Source organism: Ovis aries, chromosome 13 (assembly GCF_016772045.2).
Source record: "Ovis aries strain OAR_USU_Benz2616 breed Rambouillet chromosome 13, ARS-UI_Ramb_v3.0, whole genome shotgun sequence".
Classification (NCBI taxonomy): domain Eukaryota; kingdom Metazoa; phylum Chordata; class Mammalia; order Artiodactyla; family Bovidae; genus Ovis; species Ovis aries.
This window is the reverse complement of record NC_056066.1, coordinates 58,188,238-58,207,183: the sequence shown is the minus strand read 5'-3', so window position 1 is coordinate 58,207,183 and position 18,946 is coordinate 58,188,238. Positions and strand designations below refer to the sequence as shown.

The following is an 18,946-nucleotide window of genomic DNA, read 5'->3' as shown; positions in this document are numbered from 1 at the left end:
GGCTGGGGCTTTGCCTAGAACAGTCCCCCTGGCACAACTTCTCCCTCTGCCCTTTTCCTGACTCCCTTCATTGTCTCCCTTGGGAGCACAACCTGGATACCTGCCTTCACACAAGTACATGCCTCTGGGAAGAGCCCCACCTGAGACAGTTTCTTGCAGCCCTTATCCAAGCTTTCATCATGTCCTGGCAGATGATGTCCCAAGAGGAAATATACAATGTTTTGCAAACTCTTTACCCCTATGAGGCCCAATGTACTCCCTGCCTGTGCAAGTGCTTTCACTGAGCGCCCTGAATGCTGCCTGAACTAAAACAGAGAGGTCGATGGAACTGCTTAAGGCCACACAGCAGCCCTGCAGAATTTGCTTCCTGCCCTCGAAAGGCATCCAGGGTTTGGGGCTGAGAGCGGCAGAAGGGACAGGGGAAAGCAACGCAGCTCAAGAAAGCGGAAGAGCCTGGCTCCAAAGAATTGTAAAATTTATTGTATAAGTATTGCAGCTTTTCAGAATGTCATCATTGCCACTAATGATTACTGATACACAACAAGCGATTTCATCAGGCCTGTGGATTGGCATCCAAATACAGAGTCTTACGCAGCAGCAACGTGGGCACTGCACCCAGCGTGCCACGGAGTTTACACACATGTAACTTGAACAGAACTTGGGAAACGGGGCTGCAAAAGAGAGCGGTTCCAACACCAAGGGAACAACGTAAAAGCGTCGCCATCAGCACAACCACCGTGGAATCAGGCAGGCAAACGAGAGCGCAGCGGGTCCTTCTGAGCTCTATAGTACAGCAAAATTTGAAGCGCAGTTTCCGGAAAACCAAACTGAACATTTTTCTCTCCTTTATCACCAGGATGTTTTATGGATCTGGAAGCTTGGTGTTGCATGTAGAAAAAAAAAAAAAATCTCTGAAATGTACAATTCACAGAGCAGACAGACAAGGAGGGGAATGGGTTCGGTCCTTGGCCTGCCCCAGTGTTCGCTAGACGTGGAGGGGAGTCGCTTTCAGCTCCTGGCAAAAACGTGAGGGAGCGAACGGCTCTGAGTGCACTCTGCTAAGGCCGTCTGTGTAGACCTGGGCTTTGCGGGGGAAACTTTTCCTCCACAGGAAATATGATGATGGAAAAACAGGGAAATAACGTGAGTAGAAAAAGCTGAGCTCTGCCACCTTCTCTGAGCCCAGCCTGGTCCCCCTCCAACCAGCCACTGCTGAGGACCCCTCCCCTTCAACCTTCTCCTGGAAAAGGGGGCCCTCCTAAGGGATGCTCAAAGGCTTTTCAAGAGTAAGAGCATGACAGCCAACACCGAGAGGAAGGCTGTATCCTCAGGGCTCTGGGTTCGGCAGGGAAACCAAGAGCTCTGCAGAAACACACCCATAGTCTTCTTGGGAGGTGCCCTGGCCCTGACAAGTTGCTCTACCATGAACTTCTGCAACTGTCGTCTGCTGGGCCTGGAGCCCAGGCATGATACTCTGGCACCGAGGACTGGACTACAATACTGGGGCACAACAAGGAGAGGGATGCTCTGCCCTCAAGCCAGCTGAGGTCAGTACCCCCGCCCCTGCTTCCTTTTCTAATTTGTTGCCCATCTGGCAAATGCAGACCACACATTCCCCCTCACAACCCCAGCAACAAGATGCAAGTTTTGGCTCAAGAGGAAGGACCCCAGAGGGACCTCAGGGACCCCTCGGTCTGGCCTTCATCTAACTCTAGAAACAAGGTCTGCACCTAGGCTTTTGACCCGGATAGGAGTTAAGTACTGACAGGAGGCTGGAGGGGTGGCCTGACCAAGGGAGGCACAGCCAGGGTGGAAGGAGGATGGGTGGGGCACGGCACGAGGGTGATGGGGGCGTTTTTAAAGCAGTCACCTCTGTCGCCCACGAGTGAGAAAGGCAGGCCCGGGTGAGTAAGGGCGCTGTCCAGGAACACTGCTGCCTGGGGACAGAAGGGGTCAACTGCTTCCTCAGTAAGGCACTAGGGAGACGCTTCACATAAAGGAAAGATACGTTTTTTTAAAAAAACTTTATAAATGTGTCCCTGTACCTTTCAGGACAAACTCTAGGGATGTCTCTGCATGAATGACCTTTACAAAGAATCTTCAAGAGAGAGGCAGAGGTTAGGCTGAAGACCCCACAGAGAGGCAGGTTTTATTGTCAAGGGACCAGAACTTTCTGGAGGCTGGTGAGCGGGCACTCAGACACCTCGGTCACACCTATTGGTCACCATGTTCTTAAAAGGTATATAATAGAAATAGTTCAAATGGTCAGAACTTCAAAACTCTTCTCAAGTTTTTCAAGCAATAAAAAAGGTTGTTTGAAACAATAGTTATTGCCTCTTTTCCTTTTCCTTTCTGTTCACCGGCTAGTCGGGATTCTGTCGAAAATGAGGAGACACTTCTGCGGGATGGGTAGGGCGGGGGGGGTGCTACTCTCTTGCCAGAGGTGTCACCCCATGGAATATGAGCCCGTCCTTGGTGGCAGGAAGGACTCTCATTTGCTCAACTCTCTCCCGGTCATCTCCATCTACACACACATGCCACCAGCGAGGGGTCCCACCAATATCTAAGCAGTAAAATCCTGGTAAACAAGAGTTGTGTCTGACAAAGACGCTTGTGAAAACAGATACACAAAGACACCAAAAACGATGGTTTCCACGGGGAAGGGAATGAAAATGCGAAAAGAGAGAAGGGGAAGAATTCTGCTTCTACATCCTAAAGCTTGAGTTTGTGTTGGTTTGACGGTTTTTCTCATTTTCACCCTTTCGCAGTGTCCTGGGAGAAACCTGGGCATACCGCTCTTTCCTCTCTGGTCTTCTGGCTATGGGCCTGTTACGTGAGAACCGATATAAAGACAGGGGTGAGGTCACGCAGCTAGTCCTTTGGGCCTTTCCTACATGCCAGCAGGCTGCACCCACCTCAGCTGGCGTGGTGTGGAGCCGGCTGAACTGCCGAAGCACCCTGCACATCTGAACCACCTAACTGCCTCTGGCAGGGCCCTGGTGATGCAGGCAGGGAGCACCTTGGTGAGCCCCTTCCTATGGGGACCTTCATGGTTCAAAAAAGAAGAGAAAAAAAAAAAACCCAAAAAACAAAAACTAAGATTCCTTCAGTAACAGTTAATCTTCATTTCGGGAAGAGCAAAGCCCACCTTCCTGGAACTTGGGGCCTGGAGTTAACTTTTCCTATTTCATTTGCGATCCAAAGGCTGTCCGGGCCCAGAGGAGGGCTAAACACGTCTCCTTCAGGAGGGAATGTAGATCGAGGTAATAACCTATCACTAGATGAAAGCTTCTACTCTGCAGGAGGTCAGCCCTGGGGAGCCTCTCTCCAGCCCCAGCGTGGAACCCACGCTCTGCCTGAAGTTGACTGGGAAATTCCGACATTTCTCCCTTAAAAGTCTTGACACACGTGGATAGAAGTTTCCATCAAACAAGCACTGACATATTTATATTAAAAAATAGTGCAAAAGCTCAACATTTATATAAATAACTCTAAACCCCTGCTTTGTAGTTTTTTTTTTTCTTTACAAGGTAATACACACTTTCTCAGTTGGCACTCAAAAATTGCCATTTTTTTTTCTCTTCTAGTTCAGAAAACAACTTTTTTTTGTAATAGGCCTCTTCTAATACAAAAATACTCCTGCCCTCGCACATACAGTTTCTCTTATTTTATATATATTTATATATATAATATTGCAGATCTTTAAACAAAGGTTTTGTGCAAATATGTCTTTAAAGTTAAGTGAAATCATCATAAACAAACAAAAGAAAGTAAGCATTCACGCACGCAGCTCAACTAGAAACAGAAAAGACTAGTGTAGAATATTTTTTTTCTCTTTTGCCTTCAAGACACAGCTCAACAAAGAAACGTGGGATTTTTTTTTTTTTGCCTTTTTTTTTTTTTGCAAGCTTTCTTAGCTTGTGCATTCAGACCAGACAGAACACGTAAATATTTATACACAGAGAGGTGAGGGAGGGGGGGAGGAGGATGGTTACGCGTCGCATTTTCTGTGTCGCCCCGGCCTCCTCTCTTTTCTTTCAAGAAGTGCGGAGTGATTTGCGGCTTTACCTACTGCGGCCCCGGCCCGCCCTCGGGACTCCTAGAGGGGGTGTCCCTTCTGTTTATCCTTCTCTTTGCTCCAGGCCGCTGTGCTCTCCAGGGGGGCGATGTGTGCGGGGTGCAGCCGGGTGCCCTCCAGCAAGGAGGCCGGCCCGCTGCTCTGCTGGTGCTGGAAAGTGGAGGTGCCGGGGTAGTGACCGATGACCTCGCTGTAGGTGGGGGGCGGCCCCTCCATGCGCCCGCCGCCCCCGTAGCATGTGGCGCTGATGCCCGAGTTACTGCTGGGGGGGCAGGGGCCGCCCAGCATGGCACTTTCCATCAGGTCGCTGTCGAAGATGGTTCTGTTCGGGGGTGCGCGCACCGACTCCCGGTTCAGCTCCAGCTGCTGCTCGGGGTCCCGCAGCTGGAGCGTGCAGGGCCCCTGGTAGGGCGGGGGCTCCTCCCCGTCCGACAGCGAGATGGTGGGTGGTAGATCGATCTCGTGCTGCAGGTACGGGTAGGTGGGCTGGAAGCGGTGGAAGCGGTCCCGCTGGGCGAAGGCGGGCACAGCCAGGCGGTCGGTGGCCCGGGGTGGGGCATACACCTGTGGCTGGAGGGCAAGAGCCAAGTTAGGGTCAGGGCCCAGCGGGGGGGTGGGGGTGGGGGTTCTGGGGTGTTGGTGGGGGGTGCTGCTTATGACTCTGCTCTCTGGGGAGTGAGGGTGGGGGTAGGGAGCAGAGCCCGGAGTCCAGCGTCCGATGCCTGGAGAGCCCTGGAGTGTCACACAGCGGCGTCACACAGTGGCGTCACACGGTGGAGAGAGGGCCAGTCCAAGTCCTTCGGTGTCGCAGAGATTAAGGGCTGCTTGCTGGGGGTGGGGAGCGCACAATGTCCCTGCGGGGACCATTCCGGCTGCCCAGGAGGGTTCTTCAGAGAAGAGTAGGAGTGGGCCTCGAGCAGCCACTCTGCTAACAGGGGAGGTGCCTCCGGCCTGGGGAAGGGAAGCTACTGGGCAGAGGGGCGTCCACGACAGCGGCCTCGGGAGCAGGGGACGGAGGGAGTCCCCCTCCATCACTTGGGGGAGTGATAGGCAGCGCTAAGACTCACCTCTGGAATTCCATTGCCTGACACCGTGCTCTCTGAGGGCCAGAGGCATCCTTCCTGTATGGGTAGAAGGCCACAATCAAGATAATGAACATATCCATCAACTCAGAGTTTCCTTGGGGACTTGTTTTCTTGAGGATCCTCAGGTAAGGCGGTTATCACCTGCAGTCTTGGGGAGTTGGGGGCGGGGGGGGGGGGGGGCTTCGCCTGGAAGATTGTAATTTCCTATGTGGCCGCTAGGGGGCTCTGTGAGTCTCAAAACCGTCCCATCAGGAAAGCAGTTACCCTACACAGACTCACTAGGGTCTAGTTTATTCCCGGCGTGTGGATACAGAGAGCAGATACATACGGTTACTGTTAATATGGTCACCCAGGGCCCTTTCGGTACTGATGTTAGGAATGCCTTGGTGCCAGGCACTGTGCTCAGCTCTTTAAAGCACTAACTCAGTTCTCCCGAAAAAACAGCATGTAGCTGAACAGCATCCACCCAGCTGGTAAGAGGCAGGGCTGGTATCCACACCTTTTCTGCTACTGCCAGACTCATTTGGACTCAAGCCGGCCCTAGCAGGCTCTGTGGCCCCGGGATGGGCCCCTGGCACAGCCCACATGGGCATCAGGAAAACATGAGGGCACACCCACCTGCTCCCCATTCAAGTTGGGAGCCCCGGAAAGGGGTGCAAGCAGCCAGGGTCAGCTTGGATCAACGTAAACTTGCCTAAAACCCCTCTGGGAGGCCCTCCGTCCAGGGTTCAAACCATCTCTGCCCACCCACTAGCCCAGGGAGTCTCCACTAGGGAGCTTAGGAACATACCAGTCAATGCTGGGAGGCCCCACTGCAGAGCCCAGAATCGCCGCCATCCTTGTCACCTGACTAACCCCAACTTGTGCACCTGGAGGTCACCTCCTCCTCCAGGGAGGCCTCCAAGGACCACCCACCCACCAGAGGCCCCTCCCCAGGCTCCCACAGCATCTCTGCTCCTGTGCCAGCCCAGCCCCACTGTAAGTAACCCGGCATCAGCTTGCTGCCCTGCACCTGCCCATGGGCTGAGTCTTAACTTACCCTGTTCCCTGACTCAGTGAATGGCCCCGACACCTTTCCAGGTCCCAGTGCCAGACCCACGTGCTGCTTCTGGCAGCTCCTTCTCTCGCCCCCTCCACTCCCCAACACTTCCTTCTCTTCCTAAAAGCCTCCCTGGAAAGCCTGTCCAGCCTGCTCATGGCTTCTCCATCTAGATCAGGGGTCCGAAAGCTGACTCCATCAAGGGCCAGGGGGTCTGTCATGCCACTAACACGGCTGCTGCCGGGTGAGCACAGCCACAGTAAGAGTCCAAGGGAATGAGCCAGGAGAACCTGATAGAGCAGGCAGCTGGCCCAGGTCTGTCTATACCCAGGTGGCCCCCAACCTGCCCTCAGCTGCAGACTTCGAGCTGCGATCTGTCACTGCAGCGGCTGGCATCTCTGTTGTCATCATCATGCAGTATTTTCTGGCTTCTCTGGTGCAGCGCCAGCTGGGACGTGCGGTCTCAGGGCACAGGGCTTACCTGAACATGAACCCCACCCTCTGACAGATGAGGAAATTAACTCCCAGGGGTCACCCTGAAAAGAGGCCACAGCAGGACAGCTATGGCAGGGGTGGTCTCTGCGCCAAGCAGACAATGGCTGTCTCTGGGTCTCTCCGGGAGGTCATGGGGCCCCAAGACTCTGCAGATGTGCCCTGTCTAGCAGGAGCCCCAGGGGAGCCGCTACACGTATTTCAGGTCTAACAAGCCTCTGCGTTTACCCAGCCGGGCATCCCCAGGGGCCCATGCAGGTGGCTGGTAGATGTCGAGGGGTACTTTCTTTTAGCCTCAGATGTTCAGGAACCAGAACCTGGATCCTGGCCTCCATCTGGGCACGAAGACCCAGTGCTGCCCACATGGCTGTCCCCTTTCCATGGTGACCAGGATCCCTCACATGGAAACCTCTGCCATCTTCCCAGCTCTCACCACTAACATCACCCTTCCTGTGACCCTGTGGGGGGGGTGGGCAGGAGAGAGGTGAGCCCCTCCCATTTTACAGATGTGCACACTGAGGCTCAGAAGGGGTGAGATGTCCTGCCCTGGGGCATAGCTACCGGGCTGCAGTCTTCCCGTTTGTCCAAAGTACTCTCTTTTGCACCAGGATCTGAGAGGGGTAAAATAGGCCTCAAGCTGTCGCTTAGAAGCTGTGTGCTGGGGCTGCTGCTGCTAAGTCGCTTCAGTCGTGTCTGACTCTGTGCGACCTCATAGAGGGCAGCCCACCAGGCTGCCCCGTCTCTGGGATTCTCCAGGCAAGAACACTGGAGTGCGTTGCCACTTCCTTCTCCACAGAAGCTGTATAGCCTCAGGCAAATGTTCCCGCCTCTCTGAGCCCTGTTTCTCCTAAGATGGGCAGATCACCGAGTGCAGAGGTGGCAGTGCAGCTGCTGGCTCCGCCCCTTGGGCAACAGCACATGAACACACGGGTGAGCCTCAGATGCTTCTCAGCAGTGGCGCAGCGCCCTCCGGGCACACCGGGCCTCAGGGTTGGGGCGTCCCGTGTTCACAGTTGAGGGACCTGAGCGGACATGCTCCTTGCCTTGGCAGGCTGGCGATGTACACAAGCGGAGATGCCCGAACCCGCCAGCCTGATGTGGCCCAGTGAGACGTCCCTCAAAGCTGAGAGGCCACGGTGGCTGCCCCGGCCTGCTTCTGTCACTGCCCCCCCGATGCCCGGCCAACACAGGCTCAGGGACGTGCTCCCTGCAGAGCCCTGGGGCTGCCCTCTCTGTGATCCGCAGCCTGCCGGTCACACAGCCACTTCTGTCCAGGTTGTTACACTCCACCTCATAGGTGTGGAGGTGGAAACTGTTTAGCAATGGACTCTGCACCGCCTCCCGGTCCATCTGCTGAGGAACACCCACTGGTGGGCAGGGGCAGCCCAATGGCGCAGGCGAATGAGGGGGGATGTGGGTGCTGAGATCTGGGGGAGGGCGAGGTCCCTTCCTGCTGGGAGCTGCTCCGTCTGCCCCAATTGTGAGCACTCAACCCCAACACCACACGCACTTGATGGGGGTGTCCAGGCCCTTGGAAGCTCAGGCACTCACCGAGGACAAGGCGTCTTCCCTCCTCCTGCTCTGGCTGTGCCGGCTGATGAAGGAGCGAGCGGACAGCTTGTAGTGGCTCAGCAGACACGTGATCACCACCACCATCACCATGACCACCACCACGATGATGGTGATCTCAACGAACTCCAGCTCCGCTGCAAGACCAAGGGGACACGTGAGACACTGGGGTTCCCAGAGCAGGCAGGGGCTCGGTGCCAGCTTTTCTGAGCACCCATACACCCCAGCACAGAAACACACCCCAACATCCCTGTACACCCCCAGCACTCTGCCATACCCATACACAAACACAAACACAGATAACACACCCACGCACAGACATATTTATCACACACACAAGACGCACAGAGACACCACCCTCGACAGGACGGGAGGGTGTGAGGGCCAACCCCACCTCCAGGAAGAGGCCTCAGAAAAACCACATTCCGGGAGGCTGCAAACACTGCAACTCTCATTTCTTTTTTTCGGGTTGTTTTGTTTTTTTCCCCCAGAAGGCGGAAAAACCCTCAAGTGCTGGAAAAGGAAAGAGGTTATTTTGATCCTGCCAGAGTCGGGGCAGTTTCTGCTGACTCGAGCGGGTCTGTGTTGGGCCGATCGGCAGGTGGCCATGCGCAATGCCAGCAGAGCCCCCAGCAGTGGCAGGTGAGAGGCTGGGGGCCGGGGCAGTGACCTGGCTGCGGAGAGGCGGGGGGGGGGGGGGGGCGGGCACAGCCAGCCTCCTCTGGTCCAAGGCTGCCCACGGACAAGCCAGGAAATGTGTCTCCCCAGATTCCAGAGGGCAGGCAGGAAGACCCTCCCCCCACCCCGCCCCCTGGCACTGACAAGCAATTTGCCGAGGTCTCCCCAGGGGTACAGGTTCAAGCTCAGGGCCACTGACTCAGCGCTTCCTCTTCTCAGACAGACATACAGAAGCTGGAGGAGTGGGGGCGGGCGAAGGTGGGGCCTCGAAAGCAGGCAGTGAGGTGCACTGTGTCACCGTGTGCCATGTGCCACTCACCCGGGGCCTGGCCAGAGCCTGTGAGGGCAGCCCTTCCTGCCACCAGCCTCTGCTTCCAGCGGAGATCGACTTGTCCCGGGTGGACGTTCCTGCTGGTTCGGCAGGACCCCTCTGCACGCTGCCCGCCCACAGCCCTCTTTGGAGCCCTGGCCACCCCTTCTTCCTACCCAGGCTCTGCGGGACACCCACCTTCTCCCACCATGTTAAGCGTTTTTGCCCAGACGTGCCAAAGTCTGCGTGATGCTGTTAGTTGAGTGGGTCTGCCCCCGGGGGACACGTGGCAATGTCTGAGGACACTAGTGGCTCAGACTGGTGTCACTAGTGACACAACCGAAGGCACTCCCAGAATCTACAGGGTGAGAGCCAAGGTATTGCTTAACAGCCTACAGTCCATAAGACCACAGGGACAAAGAATGTGCCAGGGCTGAGCGTCTCTGTGCAGGGCTGAGCCTATATATGGGTGCTTTCTCATCATCCTGCCTCACAGGTGAGGGGACCCAGGTTCAGGTCATGTGACAGACTGCCCGCTGCTGACTCCCTCATTGGATGTCCACTGCTGCACCCAGAATTCCATCTGGAGCCTGGGTCCTGGCTCCAGCCCTGGGGGGTGGGGATGGGATTCACATCCTTATCTTGCCCTGGGAGGGACAGGAGGGACGATGAAGTAGCCAGGGATTTCAGTGAGTCCTTCCTGATGCCTGAGAAGGCTGGGCCCCGCCTGGCGGGAAATCGGACAAGCCTCAAACCCTCAGAGGGACTCGTTCCCTTTCCCGCCAGGAGGGTGCGGGGCCTGAGCTGGCAAAGGCCAGGATGTTGGCCTGGAACCCAGTGGCTGTGGCCACGCCTCCTGCCTCCCCAGACAGGCTGGTCTGGGGCCTGTGCGCTAGGGCCTGGGATAAAGCTGCCCATTCAGGGGACACACAGGCTGGCTTTGTGCAACACCCACGCCCCCTCCTCAGAGGGGCCTGCAACCCCTCCCCCAACACCGTGCACTCTTCACCCCGGCCTGGACTTGGGGGTAGGCACCCTTGCCCTCCTCCGCCCGTCTCCAGGGGCCCTGCCCACGCCTGGCCTGAAGCAAGGGAGGTGTCTGTGTCTCTGTCTCCGTCCCAGGCCTCGCGGCCTGCAGGCTCCTGGCCAGGCCGCTGCCCTCCTCTAGGTAACATCCAGTGGGGAGGCAACAGGGCTGGAGGTGTCCTATTGGGTCAACAGATGAGGCCCCACGGGCCGAGTGGGCGTGAACAAAGCCCACAGCTCTCCCGACCCCCAAAGGGCGGGAGGACCTGATTTCTGGGGTGCAGTGTCAGAGTGAGAGAATCACCCCCAGAAAAGAGCCCAGGGTGCTGAAGGCACTAACATGACCGCACTGGTTCCTGGGCCACAACCCCACACAAATCCACGTGGGGGACGACGGGGCGAAATTCTCAGGGGACCACGAAGTGCTTCCAGGCTCTATTTTGGAAGCCAGAGGCCTGGGGTCGTGGCCAGAAGGGAAAGGAGACGCCTAAGGGTTGCAGAGTCCCTGAGGCAGCTCCGGGGCTGGCACAGAACTCCATGGGGACGCCCAGGCTGGCTCTGTGACCCTCACTCACTCTGAGTCCATCCCAGTTTCCCCAAGTGGAAGGGAGAGGCTGTGTGGGGGCCCACATGGCCAGCACTTAGGGAACACTCCCTCAATGAGGCTCCCCAGCATACCAGCCAAAGCAAACAAGGACAGTCCAAACCCATATGTCTGAAGAGAGAGGGTCAAGCAGGACCCAGCTGTATATTCCAGGCTGTGCACAGACACGAGGTCTTCCTAGGTGGTGTTAGTGGTAAAGACTCCACCTGCCCATGCAGGAGATGTAAGTGATGGGTTGCAGGAAGATCCCCTGGAGGAAGGCATGGCAACACACTCCAGTATTCTTGCCTGGAGAATCCCATGGACAGAGGAGCCTGGCAGGCTACAGTCAATGGGGTCACGCAGAGTCGGACACAACTGAGCGACTGAGCATGTGGAAAGACATGGAGACACGGAAACAGGGGGACTGAGGGGGTCAGGAGAGGCCCCCCAACCAACAGGTGATTCATCCCAACCCGTAAGGCAAAAATAAGCCTAGGCTGGGTGTCTTGACCTTGGCCATGGGGTGAGGGGGCTCTGGTCCCCTGGATAGCACAGTGAACTTTCACACTCAGGGTGCTCCTTCCTGGAGACTCTGCCTTCAGGGGACATGAACTCACCTCTTTGGGACATGCATCAGAAAGCATCTGCTGGAATACGGGGCAAATGGGGGGCCTGAGGGCATTAGCATCCACAGTCCTGTCCCCACCCAAGCAACAAACAGAGCTGTGGGTGGACACCCTCTTAACACAGGCTGTGCTGTCCACTTGCCCCAAGCTCCACCGGGGCCCTAGTTCTGCTTGACCTCATCTGCCTGGCCTCTCTGGATCTTCATACTCAGCTCCTCACTCCTGCTCCCACTGCAGGCATCACTAATCGAGCAAGAGCTCCTCCTCATCAGGTCAACAGGGTGCTCCAGACAGTCACTGCTAGCTGAAACCCCAGCAGGCCAGACAGCCCCCAAGCAGGCTGGGTCAGTGCAGCCCCAACTCCCCATCTCTCTAGAACCTAGGAACAGCTGGTGAAGCTGCCTGGCCTTTAACGCCGGCAGCATATTCAAAGAGTTTTAAAAGCAACGAGAGGCCAAAGTCTGCAGGATGGGTGGCTTCTAGACTTCCAGCCAAGAGAGGAGCCCCCAAGATGCAGAGCCACACCGATCCTGCCTCAGCGTCCTCAGTCTCACGGGCTTCCCTTTACCTGGACGTGGGACCAGGTGCCTAGCACACTGGCGGAAGGGATAGGTCCAACTGCTGCCCTCCACTCAGTTCAACTCTCCTGTGACCACAGGGCTCACAGCAAAGCCTGGTCACAAACAAAGGGGAATCAGAGCAGGAGGGGGTGGCGGGCTGGTCCCCAGCCCAAACTCCCTGTTGTCATAGCAACCACTCACTGGGACTACAGTCAGGATGCTAACATGTACAACATGTGCACCGCCCTGCGCTGAGCCCGCCTCCCCCAGGTCTACGAGAGCCATCACCATTCTATTGTGTAGACGAGCCAACCAAGGCACAGACAGTTCCTCCAGATCAAAGGGCAGGGCCAGTCCCAAATCCAGAGCCTCCTTGAAGGAATGAGAGGGGAAAGGGCCTTTATCTCCTGCTAAATGCTCCCAGCTTTCCTGAAGTATCTGTCAGTTCCCCCGCCTACACGGGAACACCTCAGAATATGCCTAGCCCTCCATCTGCCAGCTGCTGGCCGTGTGACCCTGGGCATATGCACCCCTGAGAGCTCCAAGAAAGATGAAGAAGTACATGTCAAGGGCTCAGAACAGGGCGGGAGACAGTGGGTGGTTCGCAGTCACCACCATCACAACCCCATGCCTTTGGGACAGCAGGCACCCTTCATCCAGGCTGATGCCCTGGAAACACTGAGCATGCTTTCATGGGCCTCTGTCCCAGGGTCAGTCAGAAAAGGTCACCCAGGGTGGTGGCTGGACTTACGGGCACCAGTCCCTGCTTAGAGGACCTGCGCAGAGAACAGGAGTCTTTGGGGAGGAAACATCACACTTCCCTCATTCTGATCTGGGTGTCAGGTCCGCTTACCATGGGGCAGCGGTCCTGTCATTTTTCTTGGTAATTTTCCCCTTGGGGTGGGTGACGGATGCAGCAGGTTCTCGGGGGGTGGCCAAGCCCATCTTCCACATGCAAAGTAAGGTCACTCTTATTTAATTGAGCGTCTTCTTTCCTCATGGAATAACTTCAAATTAATAGCTCCGTCCACCTCACTGGAGCAGCCTGACTCTGCTTTTGTGTCTCCTCCTCTAGGGACGGATGCAGTCACTTTGAGGTGTGCATACGGGCGTCTCTGGTCCTTTCCCAGCTCGCCTCACACTAATGAGGGGTAGTGTCTGGGAGCCCCCTCAGGGCCAGGTGTGGCCCGAATCTCTTTGGGTATCATCTTATTGAATCCTCAGCTGCATTCTGTGAAATAAACACTAATATGACCCCCGCCGCCAACTTTACAGATGAGGAAACTGAGGCTGCAAGAAGGGAGATGACTGGCCAGTTCAAGACCCCAAACCCCCAAGCCTGTGCTTTCAGGGATGGGTTAGGCCGACAGCCCCACACCCAATGGTCCTGGGTACCATGGTCCCAGAATGTCAGGAACGGTGTTGGTTCAAGTCAGGCACTCGCGTGGAATGGGACTGTTTGCCAGGGTAGATCAAGACTGCCTAGAGCATCACTTGCCATGTGGTCCATGAAGCCAGTATCTTGACCAGTGGTTCCCACCTCCCCACCAGCACAGAGGAAAGTCACAGGATGGTTGTTAGAAAGGCCTTGTGCCATGCATTTGGGGGAGCCCTGGGCACCTCCCACGAAACTGCATAAAGACACAGCTGCCTTCTCCTCTGTCTCTATCTGAGTGCCAAGCACCTGCCCAGGACAGGACATCCCTCCCCACTTAGTTCCCACAAACCGAGGGGCAGTGTCGGTCCCGTCAGGCCAGGAGTCAGAGAGCAGTCCTGACCCCATGGCTTCCTTCCCTGCAGCTGGGGGAGCCAGGATGAGGTCTCAGAATGCTTATTTTAAAATAAAATTAAACTGAATAAAAATTCATGTGAGGCTTTAAAAGGAACCCAAATCTACCAAAATATAGTTATCAAACTCTCAATCAGACTTTCGATATAGGAAGAACATACAGGATCACACAAGCGACCTGGGATACTATCACATTAAATGCGACCCAGCAGGTTTCCATGGATCGGAAGTCTGTGGTTTCTACTGGCGACCGGATTGCCAAGTAGCTGCTGATGCCCTGTGGTTTGGTACCCATGTTCCTGTTAGGGGTGGTTAAGGTGAAGATGCAATTCTTTTGCAACCAAGTTTATGGCCCCCTGTTCTGAGTGAAAGAGCCAGACCTAAACCAAACGCAGGAGCCTCAGTTCAAACCCCTGTCCGGCTGCTTCCTGGCTGTAAATGGGGAGAGGGCTGGTGCAAAATTTGCCATGCAACGTGTGGGCACAACCATCACTGGGTTTTCAGTTAATCATCGGAGAAGCAGCCGGATACTGGAGATCTTTTCTCTTTCCTTGGCTGGAGAGCTGGGCCAGAGTCCACCCAGCTCCTGCCAGCCCACAGGAGGTTTCCAGACCAGACGACCCCCCCCCTACCGCCCCCTGCCCTGTGTCTGCTCCGGGCGGAGGGGCAGCCGGCGTGCTCCCTGGTTAACAAGCAGTCCGTGCAGGCGGCCCTGTCTGGCCTCCTGGCCGCACACTGAGGAATTAGGAATTGGCACTGTCTGAAATTTATGAAAATCTAATCTCGTTAGGCCTGCCTGGATGAGACTGGCCGGGGCAGGCCTCATTGTCATTCTGAGGAGCCCCAGCCAGCCTGGGGTTCCTGCCACTTCATTTACTGCCCCTCCCCCACCATCGCATTTGAATAAGAACCCAGCTCCTTTCCCCCCCTGGAATTTCAAATAAAATTGAGCCAGACGTCAAAGGAATAACTTTCTGATCACTCCTGGTGCCATTTCAAACACCCCTGACGGCACATTGATTTCTTAGGGTAAGACCGTTTGTAAGTAAAAGAACGGATCTTTCTCTTAAGGTTTGGGAGGTGGGCAGAAATCTAGGCCAGTTTTCTCATTTTTAAAGACAGACTGTACGCTTACCCAGCCCCTACTCTGTGCCAAGCATGCAGCTGGGCGCCAGGCGCCTGATAGCAGAGCACATAACCATGAGATACTGTCCACGACGCTGTCCAGTGTTGGGTGCAGGGAGGCGAGGGAAAGCCTTGCACTGGGGCCCAGGGCTCCCCGCATTGCTGCTCATGGCAGAGTTCGGAGCACTGATTCAGAACACGAAGTATGCCCCCAAGATTCCTGGGTTCGAATCCCAACTTTGCCACTTTAACTGTGACCTCAGGCACATTACTTAGTGTCCTCATCTGGGGGAGAAAACACGGAGGGCTGACCCAGTTCCCATCCCATGTGGCTGTGGTGAGAACTGTACCGGTCAGTTTGCAGCCACAGACTCAGGTTGGCAGCGCCTCTGCAAGAACACCCGAGAAGCCTCATTATGTGGAATCCAGAACCCCAGGCCCTGGGCCACACCTATCCTCTGCCCCACACAGACCTGAGCTGGGTGGTGGAATCACAGTGGCTGGAGAAGGCCCAGCAAGGCGGTCCCTCTGCCAGCACCGTAGCTGACAGACGGTGCAAGCTGGGAGCATCTCTGAAAAGCAAAGTAACAATCTCTCAAAACTTTCAAGTGAGAACTCCTGACCAGACAAATCACCTCCTGGGTATTTATCTCCACACGCAGGTTTCCTGGGATTCTCTGCCTTTAGCTCTCTGTTCTAGTGAGGATTTTGTTCTGTGCTCTGTGAAAAAAAAGTGGAAGTGTGAGTCGCTCAGTCATGTCCGACTCTTTGCGACCCCATGGACTGTTGCCCACCAGGCTCCTCTGTCCATGAGATTCTCCAGGCAAGAGTACTGGAGTGGGTTGCCATTCCCTTCCCCAGAGGATCTTCCCGACCAGGGATAGAACGAGCATCTCCTGCATTGCAGGCAGATTCTTCACCGTCTGAGCCACCAGGCAGGGAAGCCCCTGTGCTCTAAGAGGACCAAACACAGCCCACTCCAGGGCCTTTGAATGAGACCCTCCTTCTGTCTGGAATGATCTTACCCATGAGCCTGTGCTTGCTACCCCCTCACCTCCTTCCTGATCTCCATTCCAGTGTCACATACACAGAAAGCATGCTGAGCATCCTGTCTGCATCAGTGTCTGCCCTGGTCCCTGGGACCCATGTCCCAAGCCTGCTTCACGGTTCTCTGTAGCTCTCATCAGGGGCTTGCGCCTCTCCCTCCCAGAATGCCAGTGTCCATCGCTCATTCTCTGTGTCCCCAGCACATTCCCCAGGGCAGGCACACAAGAAATGCATGGCATAAAGGATTACAGTGTTCTCAAGTATAAAGAAGAGCACAGGAAGGCCCGCTGCAGGTGAAAAGGCAAAATCCTTGGGAACCACTTAAATGTCCCCCCCGCCCAAGGGGCTGACACAACCTAGGAAGCCACTGCTAGCAGATTTGTGTACAATGATAAATTATGCACCGATTTGTGCTTCTTCCTGAGCAAGAGAAGCTATCCAACGAGACGGGACCATCCTTGTTTAAAAAAGCACAGACGTGTATTTTAAAATAAAAGTGATTCGGGTGATGCATATGAACTTCTGTGAGTGACTACATGCATCCACATGGCCCAAGGGCCAGGCATGGGGGTGCCCGAGAGGGGATGGCTCCTTCCTTGTAATACACACTCCTGCACACTCACCCTTGAGCACGTGCAATTACATTCACAGGAAAGGAGACAAAGCATCTGCTGGTCTCCAAACCAGGTGGCTGATCCCTGGAATGGGGGTTCCCAGAGGTCTCCTGGCAAAGACGCTGTCATCTTGGGTCTAGCAGCACTTCTTGGGGGCTGGGGGGAGGCTGGGTCAAGCCCCTCAGCCTGGGATAGAGGGCAGTGGAGCCCTGGCTTTGGGTGCCTCTGATGGGCCCTGGGAGTTTAGGTGCTGAGCTGGGGTTGCTCTTCATGGGGCAGGCGAGGGCCTGACCGCCCCTCCATGGTGCCCTGGCTGAGGAGCCCAAGGTGATACCCAGGTGCCAGGTGGTCGTCTAGTCCCCTCACCTGGAGAGGGGAGACACGTGTGGCTGAACCCAAAGCTGCCCTGTGAGACTGTGTCTCCCTACTCTCTCCAACACCGGCTGAACTGACGGCCACTCTGGGGATGAAAGTGTTGTACTGTAGACAGAGCAAATGGGACAACAGAAGATGGGCCACACTGACACCACTCCTTCCATCCACCTGAGCCACCTCCAGCCTTTCCTCGCCTGGCTGACTCCTTCCCTCCCTTCCCTCTTCCCCCGCTGGACTGCACCTGTGTTTACAAGTATGCATGAACACACACATATTTTTCTGCTGGGCTTCCCCCTGATCCCTCCCTGAGCTCCCCAGCATGCGGGCATCACTCTCTCAACTCTTGTCTACCCTACTCTGCTCAGGAGCATCTCAGGATGGGAGCACCAGATCTCAGCTCTGCAGCCTGTCCAGCGGAGCCCAACAGAAGGCTCCACACTGGTCTGTCCCAGCGTCAATGGAAGCATTCGGAAGCCCAGGGGACCATACAGTCAAGGTGCACTAATTAGCCAACAAATACAGAGCCAGGTTTAAAGGACGTGAACGATAAATCATCAGTCCCACATACCCTTCTGTGCTGTGCATCTCCTTTAACTAGTAAGACACCTAGTCCTGCATGTAGGCGAACTGCCTTCTTGAACCCAAGTGGCAACGTGTGCAGCGCTTCACTCATTTTGGGGCTTCAGCCCACACATCCCGAGGTCACCTTGCAGGAGGTCACCTGAGAGAGGGCTGCAGCTGGGTGATGGGTGAGCCCTGAGTCTCAAAGTGTATGTGTGGGAATGGGGAGGTAAAATCAACTCCAAGGCGAGCAGAGGGCCTGTGTAATCATTTTAGAGCCTCGTGATTAAACGCTCCTTCAATAAGGAAAGACAAAGCCGTGCCTTTTATCTTTCTTGCTATTACCCAAATGGAAAGAACTAATGGGATTTTTTTTCCTATTGTCACCAACATCGAACATCTTTAAACACCCACTGTCAGCAAAATATCAATCACCGTTTCAGAGTTATTGGCAGAATGGAGTGAATTTGCGGCGAGAGAGAGCAGTTTCTGTCAATGGACACGGAGGTGCAATGGAAAGTTATTTAAAATAAATCAAATGCGCTTTGTTAATTGAGGAGAGGAGGCGTGGGTGAGTGAGCTGTCTGCGGTGGCAGCGTCGATGACCGTAATCAGCTTGGAGGGCGTCGTGGCAGGACCTATCAAAATCTAAAAGGCATGCTACCTCTCCAGCTTGCAATTTTAACTTCCAACATTGTATCCAACAGAAAAATCCGCAGAAGGACCTGAGAGCATACACGTATAAGGACACTTCTGCAGGGTTTTTTGTGACTGTGAACAACCAGAGACCGTCTAAATTCCACTAACCTAACCGTCGTATATATGTATCTCACTGTCTTGCCGTCATATGACCCCAAAATCCCTTTCCTGGGCATGTATCCAGAGAAAGCCATAATTCAAAAGGATGCATGCACCCCAATGTTCACTGCAGCACTGTTTACAACAGCCAGGACAGAGAAACGTGTCCACATACAGAGAAATAGATAAAGAAGACATGATACACACGTACCATGGAATATTACTCGGCCATCAAAAGGAACAGTACAGTGCCATTTGCAGAGACTTGGATGAAACTAGAGACTGACATACAAAGTGAAGTAAGTCAGAAGAGAAAAAGAAATATCATTTATGCATGCATGCACGCTCAATCATGTCTGACTCTTTGCGAACCCATGGACTGTATAGCCTGCCAGGCTCCTCTGTCCAAGCCATTTTCCAGGCAAGAATACTGGAGTGGATTGTGATTTCCTCCTCCAGGGGGTCTTCCCAACCCAAGGATCAAACCCTGTCTCTTGCGTCTCCTGCATTGGCAGGTGGATTCTTTGCCACGCTGCCACCTGGGAAGCCCATATCACTTATATGGCGAATACAGAAAAATGGTACAGA

The 18,946-nt window shown here is 55.0% G+C and overlaps 1 protein-coding gene across 3 annotated transcripts in view; it reads right to left on the bottom strand.

Annotated features, from left to right (window-relative positions):
• Nucleotides 1-458: 458 nt before the first annotated feature.
• PMEPA1 (prostate transmembrane protein, androgen induced 1) overlaps nt 459-18,946 on the bottom strand; it is a 57,507-nt gene continuing 39,019 nt past the window's right edge. For all 3 annotated transcript variants that reach the window (XM_027977014.2, XM_027977013.2, XM_060396986.1), the window contains exons 2-4: nt 8,246-8,400; nt 5,146-5,199; nt 459-4,648 (exon numbers count right to left, since the gene is read on the bottom strand). In XM_027977014.2, the coding sequence (XP_027832815.1) occupies nt 4,100-4,648; nt 5,146-5,199; nt 8,246-8,400 (758 nt within the window). In that variant the 3' untranslated portion in view covers nt 459-4,099. The remainder of the gene's footprint in view (nt 4,649-5,145; nt 5,200-8,245; nt 8,401-18,946) is intronic.